General features: G+C 41.1%; 1 protein-coding gene across 1 annotated transcript; it reads left to right on the top strand.

Moving 5' to 3' along the window:
* Nucleotides 1-895: 895 nt before the first annotated feature.
* On the top strand, nt 896-17236 carry MTPAP (mitochondrial poly(A) polymerase). Its single transcript, XM_069859434.1, is given in 10 exon segments — nt 896-1040; nt 3452-3624; nt 4147-4380; nt 4693-4917; nt 11086-11297; nt 13260-13486; nt 14613-14705; nt 14805-14878; nt 16612-16924; nt 16927-17236. Coding segments are annotated over 10 exon segments (1743 nt in total). The 3' UTR covers nt 16974-17236.
* Nucleotides 17237-22288: the final 5052 nt, after the last annotated feature.

Here is a 22288-nt window from a genome sequence, read left to right as displayed (position 1 = left end):
GAGCGCTGGGGTTGTTTAGCCTGGAGAAGAGGAGGCTGAGGGGAGACCTCATCGCTCTCTATAACTACCTGAAAGGAGGTTGTAGAGAGGAGGGTGCTGGCCTCTTCTCCCAAGTGACAGGGGACAGGACAAGAGGGAATGGCCTCACGCTCTGCCAGGGCAGATTTAGGCTGGAGATTAGGAAAAAATTTTTCACAGAAAGGGTCATTGGGCACTGGAACAGGCTGCCCAGGGAGGTGGTTGATTCACCTTCCCTGGAGGTGTTTAAGGCACGGGTGGACAAGGTGCTGAGGGGCATGGTTTAGTGTTTGATAGGAGTGGTTGGACTCGATGATCCGGTGGGTCTTTTCCAACCTGGTTATTCTATGATTCTGTTGACTTTTAGACAGTGTTTTTTTCCAGACACTGCTCATTTTTTGAAGATGATAATGTGTGAAGCATGCTCAGTGCTGAACAGACGCCTCTTCTTCTGTCATCACCTCCGCACTACTTCCCAACCTCAAATGGAGGGTCAAGTAGAAAGCTGGAGCCAGCTCCGAATTAGCAAGTTTTGACTGTTGTGAAGTTCATAAATAACATTAAAATTAGAGTTTGGTAAGTAGTAGAATATGCTCTCTTGGAAAATTTATACATACGCCTGTAAGCAGGGAATATATTCTGTCCCGGCTCCCATCTCGTTGCACACGACTGACGGGGATCGTTCCCTCGTGTTGCTGATAAAGGACGTTCGCTTTCTAGAGCCCCAGAACGAGTCTCGGGGAGTTTTACCGGCCAGCGTTTTCCGTGGGCTCTGGAAGGGACGCTCGGGTTGTTCGGTCTGCGCGGACGGAGGAAGCTTGATCCTCGGCGGCCGCCGTCGCGGGGCGGGGCGGCTGCGGTCGCGGCGCTGCCGGTGATGGCGCTGGGCGCGGGCGGGCGGGCGCTGCGGGCGCTGCGGGGCCGGCTCCCTCCCCCGCTCCATCCGCGGGCCCGGCTCGGCTCCTCGGGCCCCGCCGCGCTCAGGGCGCCCCGGGAGGCCGGCGCCGAGGAGGCGGGCGAAGGTAGGGGCCTGGTTCCCCCAGGGGGAGGGCGAGGCCGTGTTTGCCCGGGCGAGAGGCTCCCTCGGGCCCCGGCGTGCCCGGCCGCGGTGCGGTCCCGGAGCACGGAATCCGCCGCCGTTGTCTAGGACTCGGGTTATTAAACGTGGGTGTCGGCTAGAAGTAAAGAAGCGACCGCGGTTCTCCGAGAAACCCCTTACAAGGCCATAGGAAACGTGTAGTGGGTGCCGTGTCTGCTCCAAGGAACAGATTATAGGACTAGAGGAGATAGCCTGGAGTTGCGCCAGGGGAGGTTTAGATTGGATATTAGGAAATGTTTCTTTATTGAGAGAATGATGAAGCATTGGAACAGGCTGCCCAGGGAAGTGGTGGAGTCATCATCCCTGGAGGTGTTAAAAAAACTTGTAGAAACGGTGCTTTGGGACGTGGTTCAGTGGGAATGTTGGTATCGTGTTGATGGTTGGACTTGATCTTAGAGGTCTTTTCCAGCCTTAACGATTCTATGATTCAGTGCAAGCCAGCAAACAGCGAGGACTGACTGCGTTGGTGTGCTGTAAGCTGCGTGTACCCTGTGACTTACAGCTGGTGCAGTTGTGAGCCTGAGGTCTCTGCTTATGCTTAGGTTCGTGTTTCACAGTTTGAAAAGCATGAGTTAGAAACCTTTTTTCTAAAGAGAGGAGAGGATCAGGCTGTATTGCTACAGTTTAACAAGACCAGCACTTTTTGCAGTCCATATGCTTTTACAAATACACAACAAATTAGATTAAGGAACAATTCCACATTTTGGTTTGGTGTATAAACTTGGTCATTAGTTTTACCTGGTTTGCTATGTGACTACGTGGATGCTTACACTAGCACTAGGGTGCAGATGGCAGCACTGGAATGTGGATGAACACCATGTGGAGGATGGGGCTGTTTCTTCCAGCAGCAGTAATATAAAAAAATAAAAAATAACTGCTTAAAATAACTGTGAAACTCTTGGCAGTGGCTGGAATTGCAGTATGGAACAGATGAAGAAAGCAAAGTGGACTGCTTTCCATGCAATTAAAATGCTTGTAGCCTGCATTTGGAAGTGATCATCTGCATCTATGCTGTGCTTAGACTGTGCAAATGACAGCAGAGCTGGGAAGAACTATCAGCACATCTTCTGCTATAGTAACCAAGTACATACAGGTAGTGAATCAGGCAAGAATCACATAGCTACTCTGGCCTAATGCAGTGTGCTGTGGGAGTGAAAAGATCTAGGCTTATCTCCTGTTTGTGTCACTTGTCTGTGGGACTTGCCCTTTCTGCATCTCAGTCACTTCATGTTTTTCTACTTCTACAGAAAATAGATTATCATTTTTATTAAGCATTACTTTGGTGTTCTGATGAAAAATGCTATGTAAAACTAAGATATTGAAACAACTACTTTGGGGAGTTATTTTTTGCAAGCCTGTGTGTGAGAGCACATTAAACTTGAAAAACAAAAGATTTTTTTGGAAATAAAAATAAATGATAACAGGTGTCATAGGATGACAGTTAAGATTTTTTTGAGGCTGTATCCCATGAGTTCCTCAAAATCAGAAGCGTAAAATAAAGAGTAGATAATAGATGGATGGGAAATAACCACATGTTCTCTGGCTTTCCAGTCTGAATTATGAATGGCAGCATTAACAAGGAGCAGGTTCACAGGCTCTGGAAATGTGATGTGGTTGATGGATTAGCTTGAGAGTTACGTGGAGAAGTGACTGTGATTTCACACTGGGACATGACCCATTTGTCTCTATGCAATCAAGAAAAAAGTTTGTGTTTCTGGGTGTTGCAACATGTTTCATTTCCATGTCAATTCTGTAGGCTGCCAGCAGCCATACTAATTGCCAGTAGTGTGGCAAGATATGACTGATCTGTGGGTTTATTGTAGTAAAGTAGAAGGAAGTATAGCACTAAACAAAAATTTTAAGTAGGAGTTAACTGTAAAAGAAGTGATGAGTTTTAAAAACAAGGAAATCTTGAATTGTTCCCAGGGTGGAAGTGCTGGTTTTGTGGTTGCTGAAAGAGTTTATCTTTTCAGTGCAGCTTGGTATTTCCAGACGTTTGTGTAGAGTCCAACAGTGTGTACTGAGTTTTTTGATGTTGAACAGCAAATCAAAGAGCAAAGATTCTTTTTGTCAGCTTCCTGTGGCATCACAGGAACTCAATATTGTTTTCTTCCTACATTTCCTGTGCGTTGCTCTTAGAGGTGTTTGCATTTATGAGAGAAATACACTTACGTTTGTGTCTTTCATTCATTCTTGATTATTTTCTCTTTTGCTGTAACCATGATCCAGGACAAACCTTTGTTCAGTTGCGCAATCCAGAGGAAGAGATCAAGCGTACGTTTTAAATCTTTCCGTTTATACAGAAAAAAACTAGGTGCTCATTTCTTCTCACAGATGCTGAACTCAATGGCAAAAAGAAGACATTCACTGAAGTTCAAACAGAACGACTAGAGCAAGCAGACCGGACTATTTTAATTAAATGTCCTCCAAAACTTAATGAAAAAAAACTATTGCAATATTTATCTGGTCATGGAATCATTAAGAGTCATTTCTTCTTTGAAAATCGTGTAAGTAATTAACAACATAATCTAAAATCTAGACTTAGACAAAAAGAAATAGTAGCATTTGGTTAAGGCCATGCAAGTTAAGCAAATTATGTATAATTAGTGTATTAAATAAGTTTTTAATCTTTGTTAACATTTACAAATTTCTAAGCAACACCTCCTCAAAGGGAGAGCTAATGAGCTGTTTTTTGCTAAATCTTTGCAACTTTTACGTAGCACTGTTCATTCTTCCAAAAACAGAGGTAACTCTTACTTTATGTGTTTCTTAAAGTTGTGAAGATAAGAAGATTTTATGACTTTTATGTTTAGTGCTTACTGCCAAGAATAGAATGTCTTAAATATTTTTGACCTCTTGTGGAAAAGCTTCTAAAGAGCATTGGGGTACATAACCTGGTATTCAGTTTCAGGACTGTCCAATTAAACTGTTTCAATACTCCCATGAACATCTGAGTAATATCAGTACAATCAGTTCAGAACTTGTATGAATTTACCTAACCCTGTCTGTTTTCGTTCTTAATGTTTTAGGGTATCCATGCTTTAATAGAATTTTTGGAAAAGGACAGTATAGTCTCATTGCAGGATGCTATTGGAATCCCAAGTGCCGCAGAGCATCATGTCGTCCCATTTAAATCTAGACTTTTTACTTTCACACTGAAAAACCCAGTGAGTCAAGCTGCTGAAGAGACACCACTTCACCTTTCTCCTCAGTCTCACATTCCAGTGAAAGAGCTTATTCAAAAGCTTTGTTGTGCAGACAGTGTAAGTAGAAGTTTCTAGATCTCAAGTAAAAATAACTGTGTGTATTTCAGATTTGCAGGTGGTCATGTACAACTTAATAAGCAGTTTATTTCTATTTATAAAGTAACCCTGTTAGAATTTTGTGTGAATGGCTCTCCTACCCTGAGAGAAATAAATGACGTTCATAATTTTAATTGTCAAAATCATTTTTCTGTATGAAATAAACCTGGTTTAGATTAAAAACAAATCTTCTGGTATTAAGTAGATAAAAATATATGTTAGTAGGTAGAAGATGGATCGTTGTACTTTTACAGTGTTTATTTTCTTAACTAGATAAGCAGTCAGATGTACATTCTACTGAATGAGTATCAGCTTACAGAAGAAAATATCAAGCTCCGATTTTTGGCCTGTTCTCTGGTTCGAGATTTCACACGTGCATATTTTCCAGACAGCACAGTAAAGCCATTTGGTTCTTCAGTCAACACCTTTGGCAAATTAGGATGTGATGTGGACATGTTTTTGGACTTCCATGACCTACAAAAGCATGCTACAAAAATGGTAAGATTATGCTGTGTATCTTCAGTCTGTTTATTTCTTTAACAGAGCAGCTGATTTGCTGTTTCACGCGCAGGAATCAGTTTATTTATACTTAGTTTTTACATGAGTTCATACTATAGACTGCGAACAAGTTTATTTGGATGTTTGGATTTGTAGACTTTCAACAGCTGGATGTGACATGACAGAGATCTTCCTTGCAATAAGAAGAAAATTATTTGGTATTTACTTAGGCTTTCTACTGTTAGGGTGAATTTCATGGTGAAAACCCCCTTCATGTTCCAAAAGTGATTCAGCATCAGACCTTCCCATTCTACTGTTGCATTTTCTTCTCTAGAACTGCTGGGCTTCATCCATGATGCTTTAAAGCTTGATTTTGAATTTTTAGGGTCCTCCATCTTCTACTGCTTAATAATTGTATGTGTGTGCGCGCATGTGCACTTTGGGAGGGTTGTCAAGTTCTTTTCCTTAGTTTAAAGAGTGACTTCTTGATACAGAAAAGTTACTGAATTGTGTGCCAGGGTGCATATATACACACACAAATAAGCGTGTAGAGATGTGAAACTTTAAGACTTCAGCTAGTATAGGTGAATAGTTGCAGGTAACACACATGTTTGTGTTGTCTGTCCAGAGAAGATTATCATGTTAACCTCACCTGATTTACATTGTGAAGGGAATTGATTGGCTTACTTCTGAAAGGAACCTGTGGATAAGCTGATATATGTGACATGAAGATGTTTTGGGGACTAAGTCCCAGGACTGAAACAAACTCAGCGAGATCAATAATGCAGATATTGCAGTTGTCAGACTTTCCACAAGATCCTTGATAATTATTTGAGTGCCCCATTGATAATAGAACACGAAGCACCAAGTGGTGATTACTGAGCAAGTATAGAGGCTTGAAATTGAAATATACTTACTTGAATTTGCTGATCAAAGTACAGAATTTGCATCAATACCTTGGGAAGCTGGAGGATTACAAGACTTCTAGTAAGCAATATTCAGTCAACAGTATCATCTTTTTCAGTGCACATGTTAAATTTCATCTTAATCATGTCTTGACTTGTACTATGATTTGGAAATCTGCATTACGCATCGAAGTTCACAGTTCTATTATTGGGGTTTAAGTAGCTTCAAGTTGTAAGGGTTATTTAGAGTAGGTTGCATCTCAGTCCTTATCTGTGTAGGCATAAAGAATGGGAAAGGACTTGACAAGGAATTTTTGGAAGCCTCTTACCTCTTGTGGCTGTGAACAGTGTAAATGTCCTTTCAGATTGGAGAATGAAATATGAAAGAAAGAGATGAGAGTGGGGATAGGAAGAAGGGAAGGTTAGCTCAGAAGTACCCTGTGAAGAAGTTGAAATTCTTCATGGATTCTGAATAGGTAATGAAGTAACTGATTCTGGTATTTTGAAAACGTTTTTATTTGTCTGGTGACAAATAGTTTTGGGGAAAACTAGCTTTGTTTTCTTTAAAAAAATAAATGACAGTGGGTTTATACTTTTGAAGACAGAAAATCTGCTTAGCTTTTCTGTGCAATTTGTGTATTGCCATGTGCTTTATTTTTAAAGAAATATTTCTTCAAACCTATATAGTGTAGTACTATTGCTACAATCAGTGAAAGCAAACTGAAGAGGAAGAGGAAGATGGAAGAGGAAGATCGTGCATGTGTATGAAGTGTTAAAATCTAGGAACCCTTTATATTTAAACAGTAAACTTGCCAGTTATTCTCATCTTTCAAGTATGAAACATCTGTTTTCAAAGCATATTTTGTAACTAGCTGTTTTTTTAGTATTCATTCTCTGTAGAAGCAGGAGTTCTATTGTGAAATTCAGAGTCGTTTGGTGATGGACAGGGTGACTAGTGGTTGTGATTACTTGTGGATGGTTGACAGACCTAATACCGTGGGGAAGCTGCAGCAAAAGCCAGCAGGCATACTGTCTAAGCCCATGTCTTTAAGTTATGTGACAGGTTAATAGGCTGTGTGGCACACCTACAGAATTATAGAATAGTTTGGGTTGAAAGGGAACTTTAAAGGTCATCTAGTCTAACGCCCCCTGCAGCAAGCAGGGGCATCTTCCACTAGATCAGGTTACTCGCTGCCATGTCCAACCTGACCTTGAATATTTCCAGGGATGAGGCATCCACCACCTCTCTGGGCAACCTGTTCCAGTGTTTCACCATCCTCACTGTAAAAAATTTCTTCCTTGTGTCTAGTCTGAACCTACCCTCTTTCCCCTTGACCTATAGCAACAGGACCTGCTCAAAAGTTTGTTCCTATCATTCTTGTAGACCCTCTTTAAGTACTGAAAGGCCATAATAAGGTCTCACCAGAGCCTTCTTTTCTCCAGGCTGGACAACCCCAAATCTCTCAATCTTTATAGGAGAGGTGCTCCATCCCTCTGATCATTTTCGTGGCCCTCCTCTGGACACTTTCCAACAGGTCCATGTCTTTCCTGTGCTGGGGGCTCCAGAGTTGATGGACCCTGTGCTAGGTGGGGTCTCACGAAAGCAAAGCAGAGGGGGAGAATCATCTCCTTTGACCTGCTGGCCACACTTCCTTTGATGCAGCTCAGGATACGGTTGGCTTTCTGGGCTGTGAGTGCACATTGCCAGCTCATGTCCAGCTTCTCATCCACCACTACTCCCAAGTCCTTCTCCACAGGGCTGCTCTCAATCCCTTCATCCTCCAGCCTGTATTGAAACTGGGAGTTGACCCAACCCAGGTGCAGAACCTTGTACTTGGCTTTGTTGGACCTTCTGATGTTCACATGTGTCCATTTCTCAAGCTTGTCCAGTACTCTCTGAATGGCATCCTGTCTCTCAGATGTGTCATCTGCACATTTACTGAGGGTGCAGATCCCACTGTCTATGTTGATGAAGATATTAAGGGCAGTATTGGTCCTAGTACAGACCCCTGAGGGACACCACTTATCACTTATACCCTGAGTGGTGCAGTGGGACTTACGTTTTGTGCGCAAACACAGTCCTAGTACACTAGGATGATTATCTTGTTGGTTTTGTTGAAATTTTGGAGCACTAAAATGTGGGCATATCTGCTGCATCGGTGTGAAAGTAAGTACAAAAATAGAGTACATTAGAGCATTGTCCTGTGAAGTAGTGTAAAAATCATTAGTGCAACTCTCATATATTGATTTAAGCATAGCCAGAATAGGAAACTTGAGGTGTGAGCACCTAGAGAGCTTCATACTTTGTAGGTGTGGTGAGTCAGCCTCCAAGTGCCCACCCAGTTGCTCTTCACTCTCCCCTCCTCAGTAGGATAGGGGAAGAAAATAAGATTTAAAAGGTGATGGGTTGAGATAAAGACTTACCAATTATTATCATGGACAAAACAGACTCAATTTATTGCCAGTTAATATCAGAGTGGGATAATGAGAAATTAAAAAAACCCCAAAACAAACCGACAAACATACAAAACCCCAAACCAATTAGAAACACCTTCTGACCACCCTACTCCATCCTCCCCTTCAACCCCTCTTTGCTTCTCCCCAGACTTGCCTTCACTCTCAGTACTTCTACCTCCTTTCCCCTGGTGGTACAGGGAGATGGGAAATGGGGGTTGCAGTAAATTCATAACACTTTGTTTCTGCTACTCCTTCCTCCTCATGCTGTTCTCCTCTAGCGTGGAGTCACTCCAACAGAGTATAATCTTTCAAGAATGGACTACTCCCGTGTGAGTTCCTCATAGGGTCATAGGTCTTGCCAGAAAGTCTGCTCCAGCATTGGCTTCTCTCTGTGGCCTGCAGCTCCTGCCAAGAGCCTGCTCCTGTGCGGGCTCTGCACAGGCTGCAGCTTCCTTCAGGATGTACGCATCTGCTCTGGTGTGGGGTCATCCACCAGCTATGGGTGGATATCTACCATGAACTTCCATGGGCTGCAAGAGGACAACCTGCATCACCGTGGTCTTATAAGGAATCTGCTTCTGTGCCTGGAGCACCTCCCCCCCTTCTTCTTCACTGACCTTGGTGTCTGCAGGGTTGTTTCTCTTGTATTTTTTCTCACTCCTGTCTCCCATCTAGTCTGCAATATTTTTTAGTCTTTCTCTTAAGGGTGTTATTACAGAGGTGCCACCAGTGTGACTGAGCAGCTCAGATGTGGCTTACAGTGGGGTCTGTTTTGGAGCTGGCTGGAACTATCTCTGTCCAACATGAGGAGCAGCTTCTAGTGTCCTCTCACAAAAGCCACGCCTGCAGCCCTCCCATTACCAAACCCTTGCATGTAAACCTAGTACAGTAGGAAAATAAGGTGCTGGGTATATCTCATGTAATAGCAACAATCAGTACTTTAGAGGAAGGCAAAAGTCTCATGGTTGGAACTGTGATTTGTAGGGATGATGATATTCTCCCTCTTCATAAGTTGACAGTCTTAAAACAGGGGAAGACAAGGGGAGGTAGCTTTTATTTTAAGATGATACAGCAGCAGTGGACATGGCATCTTCTGATTTCTGTGCTATTGCAGCCTTTCAGGAGGTACCAGGAACTGAAGAGGACCAGGCAATAATATTTCCTTATGGCAAACTGTTGGCTAATAGTGAATTAAAAAAGCAGGAAAAGTGGGGCAACGCAGTGTTTGACCGCAGGTACAGTGTTTTTGCCTGGGATGGGCAGTTTGGGAAATTGGTGAATGACTTTAAAAGAGAGTTCTCTGATATTTTTAGAGTAACAGTTTTTGTGTTAAATCAGTTATGCCTCCTGCTGGGGTACTACATCAGTTTACCCCAAATTAATGGTTTATCTACATTTGCTGTATTGAGCAACATGGCAAGAATAGGGGCAGAACCACAGGGTTGGGACAAGTGTCTAAGTGCGTTATCTCCCCGAGGTGACACCAAGGCTGTATATGAAGGCCCTATGAATTATTAAGAGCTGCTATCTGGGAAGGCACATTAGGATTTTTGTTACAAACATAAAGGTCTGAACACCAGCACACCTGCATGTCAGCCAAGTCCCCGTCTTTTCCTTTATTGTTACCTGCCTCAGTGATTCTTTTCACTTTATGAGCCAGCCCAGCTGTAGCATGCAGCTACACAGCCAAACGGGGTTCAGGACCTGTATCCTGATGTGTTCAAACACAGGTGCTGACTAGAGAACTGTTGGCAAGAGCAGGAACAGTCACTTCAGTGATTGCCAGAGCAACTCAAAAATTCAGCACCTAAAATGGGTTTGTGGGAAAGGTTGGAAGGTCTGCAACTTCTGGATTATTTTGCCTGTCTGTGAGTGCATGTTTTCTTTGCAATAACCTGGTGACAACAAAAGTAACCTCCTCTGTGTCTCAAAGGACCAGTCAGGTCACTGCTTGATGCTGTTTGTATAGTATGTGTTCACCCAGGACATGTTTCAAGGGAAAGGATAAGTCAGTGTCAGGTATTGGGTTAACAAGCAAGATTAGCTGAAGCTTAAATACATAAAGAAACTATGAAGTGAGCTGAGATTTCACAGATATGAAGTTATTTTATTGAAATATAAACAACAAATAAACAACTGAAAATACAAAGACCTACAGGAAAATTTGTTACATGTTGTCAAAATAAGTCTCAACGGGTTTTCCTATTTGTCAGAAAAACTGCGTCTGATATTAAATTATTATTTTAAATCTCACAGAAACTTAGCTTGATTTTGAAGGATTGAGTAATTTACATGCTAACATTTTTATCTTTTTAAATGAAAGAAGACATTTTCCTTCACACTGCTCCTCAATTCACTAACAGCACATTGTTCTTTGAGGATTTGAAATGGAATTACTGGTGGTTTGAAATTAAAGGTGGTTTGGTTTTGTTTTGGCCCTCTTACTTCTTAATTAAATTGTGTGTTCCTCTTTTCAGTCAAAGCATATGCGCTCTCTTGGGAATTCCAGAATTACTTGTCTTAGGCAACAGGGAGATGTAGTAGTATTATACCCACACCTAAACAAGTAACTTTACAGTAAGTTGATCACTATTAACCTGGAAAAATTGAGTCACTGAAAAAGAATATAAAATAGTAAGCAATGTATTTTTCCTTTTTTAAATTCTGTGGACTACTTTGGATAATTCTTGTCTTCCTGTTTCCAACTGTACAGACTCCTTTGCAAATCAATATAGTCTTTCTGAAGTAGTCTTAAATGTCTCTTTAGTTGCTGAACTAACAGTTTACCTTAAAAATTTTGTGTTAGAAAAAAGGTCCCTTTGAAATGGAGTATCAGATGAAAAGACTACCGTCTGAAAGATTAGCAACTCAGAAAATTCTTTCTGTGATTGGTGATTGCCTTGATAATTTTGGTCCTGGATGTGTGAACGTACAGAAGATACTCAATGCTCGCTGCCCACTGGTGAAATTTTCTCATCAGCCGACAGGATTCCAGTGTGATCTGTCTGTGAGCAACAGGTGAGGCCTGGTTTTAAAAAGTTTATGAGGAATACTAATGTACTTAGGTTCTGAGAACCTGTCATGCAAACTGTTTAGTCCGCTCCTTTCTGTGTTCTGAAATGTGAATGTTGGTTCTGAAAGTAAAAAGGATTTTTTTTACTTAGAGAGGTTAGGTTTTAATGTGTTTAAGATATCTTTCTCCAGCATAGGAAATACTTGCTAGCTGAAACGGAAGACTTGAGAACTGCTCTATATGGTAAGTTTGGTTTATATAAGGATTTGAAAGAAGACGGTTCATTAATCATTGCTTTCCTTTGTATATATGGGTGAATGCACAGCCTTCTTTTGATTGCTTTTCAGAATAAGGAGCTCCATTAATTTTTAGTGATTGGGCTTCTAGTTATTTTCGTATCTTTTTTTTTTCTTCTTAAGGGCCTGCACACACCTGTTTGCTACCAAGATACCTTGAGTGGTAGATTAGACTGTTTTCTGATGCATTAGGTTAAAGTGTTGCTCTTATTTAGGACCTTTTGCAGCAGTGCCCCGGTAGAGGGAGCAGGCTTCTTAGAAATGCCTCTCTTTGAATCTGTTTTAACTCTTCCAGCTTGTTCTTGTTTGGTTGATAGTAAAGCATGTAATTTGGTTTGCTGTCACTTATGTTGTTAAGAAATACTCACTTTAATCCAGTATACGTTTGTAACCCTAGCATAAGGGTTCATAGTTGAAAATGAGTTACTGACCTTTTTGTTGTTTTTAAGGAATAGTAAAATACGAGGGATTATCTTTCAGAATACTTTTGATATGGCTTTCAGTGCGGATTTTGTAATTTGTCTGCATCAGATACAATGAGATCAGAGTATGCAGTTGTGAAGGCTGTACTGAGCAGATGACTGACAACTTTATTGTAAGACAATGCAGTTACTTTTGCATATACAGCCACAGTGGAAGTTAGCATGCAGTTCTTCTGCAGACTTCCTTGTAATTCTCTGTTGACAGTTTGGCTGGTTGGGACTCTGTGTGTTTTCTTGTTATCATTTGGCATAATAATAAACCTCTATGGACACAAGGTAGCATTTCACAGTTTAAATTAGAAGTCCAGATGCTACACCATAACTTCCCCAAATGTGCCATGGCAGATCTTTAAAATTCAGTGCAAGATGGGGAGTAGAATCTCCTGCAACTGTAGTTCAACAAGCACGTTAGGCTAAAACTGACCCCAAAGCAAGTTTTTTGCTCTCACAACTTGCTTTCATTTCTTCTCTTCTTTGTCTTGCCCTTCTATTTGTACATTGCATGCATGTTTGTACAACCATATGACATGAATGTTTGTACAACCATATGAAGAAGCAGATCACAAACTGAGCCATCTGAAAACCTTTATCCTTCCAGATTAGCTGTATTTTCAACAGAACAAAACATTAGTCATTTGAAAATTACTGAATTTACTTGTTTTGCAGATTTCATTGTGGCTCTGCACTTCATATAGTTTTCAGTGCATTATTTTATTACTTTTTAGATTAAAGTTTTAAAAGGACTTCAGGTCGTATTTAATATATAGTAAGATAGAGATATTATCTAGTCTACTTCAAAGGCAGTTATGACTAAATTGTGTTTTTCACCTTGATTGTATGTAATTTTATTCCTGAATACTTGATGGTGGTTTATTGTTTTTGGTTTGGGTTTGTTTTGTTTTCCTCTCACTCTGATGTGGAACAAGGAAAAGGGAAACAGTGCAAATGCAGTATTATTATTTACCCATAACTGTATCCTCCTTGCACTGGAAAACTACCAGGTATTTCATCCTGGGCAATGTCAGGCATTCTATTCTATTTTTTTCAAACGCATATAAATTGTTGGGGTTTTTTTGGTAATGGATATCCTCTTCCCTTAAAACTGATGCTCTAGGATTGAACAACAAACACTGCACCTGTAACATCACAATTCTCTTGTTATTTATGTGTCTTTTAATTTCTTCTTCAGCATTGCTATAAGAAGTTCAGAACTCTTGTATATCTATGGCTGTCTTGACTCCCGTGTAAGAGCGCTGGTGTTCACTGTACGATGTTGGGCCCGTGTTCATGGACTTACAAACAGTGTTCCTGGTAACTGGATTACAAACTTCTCCCTGACCATGCTGGTCATCTTTTTTCTGCAAAAGAGATCACCACCTATCATTCCAACACTAGACCAACTTAAAGAACTGGCAGGTAAGGTCAGCTGTTCATGTGTTTATTGAAGTGACTTTCACATTTGTTTTCTTTAAAGTGAGGAATAAACCGAAACAATTTCCTTGTGCTTTCAAATACTAATGCATATTACATATGCCTTAGATTTGAGGGAATATGCGAGTTTTACTTGTTTGGTTGTTTTTTAGGTGAAAATAATGGCTTTTTAAAGGCAAAATAAATCTATTTTCAGTACAACACTAAATTCTACTTCAAGATAACTATTTGCTTAATGGTCCCATGCTGGCTGTTTTTTACTTATTTTGTATTTTGGTTTTTAGAAGAGTTGTAAGGTCTCAAATGTTTTTGCAGTTGCTAAGGATTTTGTGCAGATTAACATGATGCATATTGTTTTAAAGAAACCAAATGTTTAAAATAAAGGCTATGTTTTTCCCTCAGAGTTTGTAATATTCTTGACAGCGCTCAGGCTGTCTGCAAGTAACTGTCTTCAGAAACAAACTGTTCTGGCTATTTCATGCATAGCTTTTAGGGTGTATTATCTTCAGTAAATCTAATGAAAGCATAGAGAATGATATCCCGAGTTCTTGATTCCTCACTCAGGCCTTCCTTGGAAGCTCTCAGTGGAGAAGTCTGTGTTCAGTTGCTTTAAAATCAGCTTAAGCATTGGGTCAGAATTGTATAGAATTTTTAAACATAGAACAAGACATTTGCCCTGAAATTGTACAAAAATATTCCTGATTCTCTTAAGTTTTTAAGAAAAAGTGGTTACGCACTTTGGGTCTGATTTTTTGAAACTCTCCTATTGGTATTAACCTCAGGGATTTGTGCTGTTTAGTATGTAATGAAGTTCTGTATGCAGAGGTATCAGATTTGTTTCTTAAAAGAGGTGACTTCAGTGATACAAGGATGTCATTTACCTTATTCCTGTAAGCTTTTGAAAATAAGCCATTTACTCATGCTTCTTTCCCTTTGTCCATAAATTTTTTTTCTTTTAAATCTTTAACCATGTCAGTTGAATTTTTACCTGAAATTTACTTCATGTGATAGTATTCATTGAATTCAGTCATGTTCATTATCTGAATTTTATTAAACACAACTTTGTTTGATTGCTTATCACTTCAAAATGTGCCTGCAATTTTTGTTTCAGATGAAAAAGACAAGCATATAATTGGAGGATATGATTGCTCATTTGTTAGTGATTTAAGCAAGATTAAACCTTCAAAAAATACAGAAACACTTGGTAGGTAAATCTTCATCAATTCTCTTTTTTAATTTATTTTTATGAGCATATTGAAAATAAACCTTTCCTTAATGTTACTTTTGTTTTCCTTTGCCTTAGATGTATTGTTGAGTGAGTTTTTTGAATATTTTGGAAACTTTGATTTCAGAAAGAATTCCATAAATCTTCGAAAGGTAAATGAATTTTACTCTCATCATTATCCACTGAATTTCTTTGTGTGCTGTTTGATAAACTACATATGTTAAGCAACAATTTCTACAGTTTTTAATTTTATGTACAAAGTACATTTAATTGGTTTTATCCAGAAACTGAGTCCTTTCAGTGAAGGTAAAGAGTTTTCCTCAGAGCCTAATCCATTACAGCACCATTATGACAGTGTAATGGTCTCTGCTTGGAGCTGTTAGAAAGCATGGACTGCGATGCTAGACCTGTATGATTTTACTTGACAACCCTTTAATAAAAGTAGTGGTTTTAAAAAGTAGAAGCTATTTTACTTCTGTGAGAGGAAAGCTTTTAAAATGTCGTGACATATGTCATCGCAGAGGTCTATGACAAACTCTGTATACTAACAGCCTTTGCAGTTAAAGATGGGAATCCAGACCTGAACAGTATCTGCATTAAAACTTACAACTGAGTTCTGAAATTTGCTTTTGGCACTTGAGGTTCCTCGTGTGGTTTGCATTGGCCTACAGTAAGCGTACTTACAGTTCTGCAAGCATGAACGGATAACGTGATCATTCTGTGCTTGCCAAGAGGTCTGCACTATCACTTTGGTTTGCTTTATGTGTTTAAGTCATGCTGTTTATTGAGATGTGTGCATGTGTATGCAAGCATAGTAGAAATACATATAAATGTAACTACCTTAACTGGTACTTGCTCCTGCTGGGCTGCTTACAGGATGGGGGGTTTCAGTGCCATGTTGCTGTGTGGACAGTCTTGTTTGTGTTCTGTTTCCTACTTGGGCACTGTGGATTACTAGCATAAGAGCTCTTTTTGCAGGTTGATTCTAGAGACTGATTCATTAAGCAGGAAAGCTTTTGTTTGACATTAAGCCTTAAAAAAGCAAGCAAAAACGTACGTATGTTGGAACCTAAGCTTGACAGGGGAAATGTCTGTGCTGCTAGTGTATTTCTGTTTAACCAGTCAGTCCTCTTGGCTCTGGGCAAGAGTATGTAGCACGCACATGGACTATTCCTGGACTAGCATTGCCTTCCCACTAGAGCTTGAAAGGTTTGCAGAGGTTCTGTAATACAGAGCAGGTCATCTAAGGAACACTGATAAGCTCCAAGATGGAGGTGCATTTCAATAGTGAACTTGTATGGTTGTCAACAGCTTGCGTTGTGTTATACCGAGTGCCTGGAAGTGGACCATGACCTGAATAGTTATGTTACTTAAAAGATAGACTGAGCTGGGAAGAATTTCAGCCACGTGACTCATCTTGTTTTGTCTTATTAGCTCTTAACGAACACTGTGAGACGAATGATTTGAACAGTTTAAGTGCTTGTAGGAGTTTATCAGACTGTGCTATGCAGGTTAATGACACACTCGTGCTACCCATACACAAATGGAGATAGGAGTAGGAGGATGCAGTGAGTGAGGTCTGAGTTTTGTGGGAAAAGCAAATGGGAGAATTCTCAAAAAGACAGGCTAAACTGTAGTCACATGTTCTTTGCCTTGAAGGAAACTAAAGCTGGAAAACCACCGCTACGAGGATCCAAAGAACAGGAGTCACCCAATCAAGTTAACAGGAAAATTAACTTGATTAATAATGACTTTTTTTTTTACAGAAGGTTCTCTACTAGGTCAAAATACTTCTAATGCTAATGCAATAACTCGAGTGATTTGTTATTTGCTCAGCCTATAATGCATATATACAACTTTGGCTTTTTTTTTATGCTGTCTGCAGGGAAAAGAAGTCAATAAACCTGAGTCGTCTCCTCTTTATATCTGGAATCCCTTTGAACAAGACCTTAATATCAGCAAGAATGTTAATCAGCCACAGCTGGAGAAATTTGTAGCTATGGCCAGAGAAAGTGCCTGGATTTTACAGAAAGAAGATAAAACTCAGCGAGTGATCAATAAAGAGCCTTGGGGACTGGCAGCCCTACTGTTACCATTTGGAAAAAGTAGTCCCAGCAAGATGAAGAATAGGATGAAAGGAATAGGAAGTGAAACAATCAGAAGCCTTTTGGACTCTTTAAAGTTAAATAATGCAAACAGTCTACAAAAAGCAGTGGGAAAGTGACTTTCAGCACAGAAACACAGTAGCTGATATTCTGTTTAAGGAATTGAATGTGACACACAGCCCGAAGAACGTTACTTTTAACATTTCTGTTATTGTGAAATGGAGAGTCAAATGACCTCTCTTTCCCATCATGATGCTTTTTGTACAAATCTGCTTTCCTTCTGTACATTTTTCTCCTTACTCTTCACTTTTTCATCTGTTTTATCAATGAAGAGCATTGAAATGCAAGTTTTACAGATACATTTTGGAAGTAGAATTCAGTTGGGCACTGTTTTAAAAAAAAAGACCAGCAAGAGCATCATTGAAAAAAGCCTTTGGGAATTCTGTTGGCTAACATACAAATGATATGCTAAGAAAAAGCTCAAGAAACAACCACCATCCCAAACCCACAGTTTAAAAGATGATGAATGTTAGAACCATTGCTTCCATTCCAGTCATGTTCTGGAAGACAGTAAAACCAAAGTGCATGTATCTATTTTTGCAATTGTTTTCCATTCATGTAGATAGTGCCAAGACAAAATAAAGACAGTGAAATTAGATAGTAAGATCTGCAGTTTCATAAAGCGTTCCTCTCCAAAGGTAGCGCAACTGCTTTGTGTTGGAAAAATGGTTTTGCCCTTGTGTTTACCACCTGATCTCAAGTTTCTTTAGATGACTCTTGTTTTTATACCCATAGGACTGTTTCCCACCCACACTTGTAGGTACGCTCGCATTTCTCATTGTGTCTTCAGCTTCACTTCAAACCTCAAACCTGTATTTCAGGTTCAGGCAGGGGTTCTTGCGTGTCCTTCTTGCCTCATCACTCCTCAGAGTTGATGCCTACTACGTTGACACCAAAGCCTTTCTCTTACTAACCCTTGCAGAGATCCATACGGAATCATATATTATGCAGGAGCTCTTTTCTGATTCTTTCCATGTTTTTCAAATATTCAGCAGAAAGGTGACTGTCCCCTTCCATATCAGTTGGGCCAGCGAGAGTCAATGCTTAATGACTTAAAGCACTGAGTTCCCTGTCCATCTGTAACAAAAGAGTGTTTTCAGAGGAAAGGTGAGGGAAGGAAGAAAGGCAGCAATGTCAGACAGATTTTCAGGTACATTTGTGTTCTACCTGTCCAGTTTGAGAGCCACTTGTATATTAAAACTAAATGGCAATGGTGATAACAACAGACTGTTGTCTATTCTTGACAGAAATGCCAGACAAGAAATTACTAGTTCAGACGTTATCATACAGGTACAATGCCAATGGTAATGATTACTTACTGTTTAATTTTCAGTATTTTTAGATTATTTAATGTTGAGTGGTATATGATTTTGTGTAGTCTGTCTTTCTAATGATGTAATTTGAACAGCTAAAAATGTGTTTTCTCTTTTCTGTGAGTTGTTATTTGTTGGAAATGCTGTCGGCAGTAATCCAAAGTACATGTAAAAACTGAGCAAGGAAAAAACATTTTCTGGCAGTTGCAGCTTAAAGGGTTAGACTTTGAGTGGCAGGAAGACCCTCTTACAGGTCAATTCCATATTAGTTTATTTGGAATTGGAATTAATACTTGTATCTATTTCTGATTTTAAAAGGTTTTCTTGAATAATGAATCACGTAGTCATTATCTTCATCACAGGAGTTAGTTCTCATCTTAACTTCTTCAAGATTGAGCCTTGAATTTCAAACTTAGCACCAGCACTTAGGTATAAAACTATCTAGTGTGCGAACTTCTTTTTGGAAAGTGGTATGAAGTTTATTGTAACTTGTTAGTGGTGCTAACACAAAGCATTAGATAGCTTTGTACTGATGCTGTAAGGAGTCTATTGCTACCTTAATCCCATAGGTCCTAGAGGCAGATTTTTCTGCTGCTTCTCCAACAGACTTTAAAGCTTTCTGAAGATCAGGGTAGTACTTGAGTACCTGTGAGGTTTGGGGTTTTTTCCCAGCTAAACAAAATGGGAAGTACTGCAGTGCAGTATTAAGAAGATGGCTTATCAGGAACTGAAGTGTACAGCAGTGTGGCAGTGTATACCTGTTTGAATTATATTCACAGTGGTTCACTGACATAGATGGGAAAGATTTTATAAGAGTTTTGACACAGAGATGCAGGACACTTCTAGTCAAACCAAATAAACTTTTTTACTTGGTTATACAGCTGAACTGTGCAGAAGCACATGCTGCCTTTGTACATGTACACAGGCATTCAAACTGCTTTTTATTCCTTAAAAGGCAGGGCAGAATGTGGTTACTGTACAGACAGCGCCTTTCAGCATCACTTTTCTGTTTATACTGCCTGTCCCTTTTGGGAATAGTTCTGAACCCTTGTCATGGCTGCAGGCCAATTTCTGAAAAGAAAGAAAAGAAGCAAAAAGCAGCATTCTAGCAATGGAAACGCACAGGTGATTCAGATGTCCGCTAGTCCAGGGAGCTGGAGACCAGTCCCTGAGTGAAGCCTGGAAACTTCAAGGAGTAGCTGTCATTGATGATATAAATAAGCCCAACTGGCAGCTTTCAGAGAGGAGGCTGCTAAATGGGGGTGGAGAATTGTGCGCTTCCCCAGAGCTTGAGCTGTGTGAGAGAAGAGCTGTGTGACACTGGTGAAGCCACTTGTGGGAAGACACACACAAGTCTATGGGGCCGGATGGGATTCACCCAAGGGTATTGAAGGAGCTGGCGGATGTGCTGGCCAAACTCCTTTCCATCATCTTCCAACAGTCCTGGAAGACTGGGGAAGTTCCACTGGACTGGAAGCTGGCTGATGTTGTGCCCATCTACAAGAAGGGTCACAGGGGGGATTCAGGGAACTACAGGCCTGTCAGTCTGACCTCAGTGCCAGGGAAAGTCATGGAGCAGGTGATCTTGAGTGCTATCATGAAGCACATGCAAGAGAACCGGGTGATCAGGCCCAGTCAACATGGGTTCACAATAGGCAGGTCTTGCCAAACTAACCTGATCGCTTTCTGTGATAAAGTGATTTGGCGACTGGATGAGGGAAAGGCTGTGGATGTGGTCTTCCTGGACTTCAGCAAAGCCTTTGACACAGTTTCTCACAGCATTCTGCTTCGGAAACTGTCAGCCTCTGGCCTGGACAGGCGCACACTCTCCTGGGTGGAAAACTGGTTGGATGGCCGGGCCCAGAGAGTGGTGGGAAATGGTGTGAAATCCAGCTGGAGGCCAGTGACAAGTGGGGTTCCCCAGGGCTCAGTGCTGGGTCCAGCCCTGTTCAATGTCTTTATCAATGACCTGGATGAAGGCATTGAGTGCACCCTTAGCAAGTTTGCAGACGACACTAAGCTGGGTGGAAGTGTTGATCTGCTGGAGGGTAGGGAGGCTCTGCAAAGGGATCTGAACAGGCTGGACCGCTGGGCTGAGTCCAATGGCATGAGGTTTAACAAGGCCAAGTGCCAGGTCCTGCACTTGGGGCACAACAACCCTATGCAGTGCTACAGACTAGGAGAAGTCTGTCTAGAAGGCTGCCTGGAGGAGAGGGAGCTGGGGGTGTTGGTTGACAGCCGACTAAACATGAGCCAGCAGTGTGCCCAGGTGGCCAAGAAGGCCAATGGCATCTTGGCTTGTATCAGAAACGGCGTGACCAGCAGGTCCAGGGAGGTTATTCTCCCTCTGCACTGGTGAGACCGCTCCTCGAATACTGTGTTCAGTTCTGGGCCCCTCACCACAAGAAGGATGTTGAGGCTCTGGAGAGAGTCCAGAGAAGAGCAACAAAGCTGGTGAAGGGGCTGGAACGGCTTATGAGGGACAGCTGAGGGCAACTGGGGTTGTTTAGCCTGGAGAAGAGGAGGCAGAGGGGAGACCTTATTGCTCTCTATAACTACCTGAAAGGGGGTTGTAGAGAGGAGGGTTCTGGCCTCTTCTCCCAAGTGACAGGGGACAGGACAAGAGGGAATGGCCTCAAGCTCCACCAGGGGAGATTTAGGCTGGAGATTAGGAAAAAATTTTTCACAGAAAGGGTCATTGGGCACTGGAACAGGCTGCCCAGGGAGGTGGTTGATTCACCTTCCCTGGAGGTGTTTAAGGCACAGGTGGACGAGGTGCTGCGGGGCATGGTTTAGTGTTTGATAGGAATGGTTGGACTTGATGATCCGGTGGGTCTCTTCCAACCTGGTTATTCTATGATTCTATGATTCTAACAACCACACAGAGAACGACCAAGATTTCAGAAGCTGCATTTAGCAAACCAAGAGATATGGTGTGATTATAATTTCCTGAGGGCAGCAGCCTTATAACATTGAAAATTATTAGGAACAACAAATATAGTTCTGTCAGGAAAAATGAGGGTTGGATATTTGTCAAGAAAGGATTTTGGTGACAGTCTGTGGACTTGAGCACTTGTTCACATCATGCAAGAACATGTAAACAATATCTTGGAAAGAGTGAGTGAGGCAGGAAGATTTAGTCACTTCCCAGACTTGGTGCTGATAGGCTAATATTGTAGGGTAGGATTGCTGAAAAGGACACAGGTAAGGAACATCAGTGAATTAAACACATTTTTGCCCCTCTGCCCCTTCCCCTCATAGCGAAGATTTTTTTTTTTTTTAGTGTGTTCTCCCATTCCCTGTCTTTTAACTGGTTAGGGCAACTGTGAACATTTAAAAGTTCCTTGCCCTGAGAAAATATTCTTTGGGATGTTAATTTCAAGTTAACATTTGTTGTCAGGGACTTCTTTTTCCTTGTAGGTATTTGATGCTCACAGGAGTTGCAGGAATAGGTTCTGCTGCGGCTGGCACTGCTCCATCATTCCTCTAGCTTCCTGAGAATCTGTGGCCTTGGTCCACACTTAGCAGCTGGGTGAGCATCTGTGATTCTCATGGCTGAGACAGTCACAAAATTGAGACTTCTTGGCTGCCGGCAGATGCTGTGTTCTTCTGCCTCAGTTTCCAAACTCTACAGTTCCTGCCTGGGATTCTGTCCTTTGGACTTTATCAAAGGTTGGGAGAGACCTCTGGACCTAGTGAAGCCTTCTGCTCAAGCAAGATGAGCTGTGAGATTAGACCAGGTTCCTCAGGGCTTTGTCTACTTAGGCCTTGAAAGCAAGTTCCAGCCTGGGCTGCTTTGGAGAGGTGATGAATCAACAATTAGGAAGTTTCTCAAAGTGAAATCATCCTGTTCACTGGAAAGCTCTCTGTTCCAAATGCTTTGCCTTGCTTATCGCAAAATTACCACTAAGGTTGTCTTCTAGTACAAAATTATTCTAAACGTCATGGGTAATTTGGGGTCAGTTTGTTTAAAACAAGGATTAGGATTTATACAAGGCTACCTGTTGCCTGGAGGTAAAATCTCTTCCTCAATAAGTCCTCTTAGTTGAAAGTCTTGATCCACTGCTTTTATAGGCTTGTTTCT

This window comes from Phaenicophaeus curvirostris, chromosome 6, assembly GCF_032191515.1.
Source record: "Phaenicophaeus curvirostris isolate KB17595 chromosome 6, BPBGC_Pcur_1.0, whole genome shotgun sequence".
In the NCBI taxonomy this organism is placed as follows: Eukaryota; Metazoa; Chordata; class Aves; order Cuculiformes; family Cuculidae; genus Phaenicophaeus; species Phaenicophaeus curvirostris.
The sequence above is the reverse complement of the archived record's forward strand: the minus strand, read 5'-3'. Positions and strand labels throughout refer to the sequence as shown.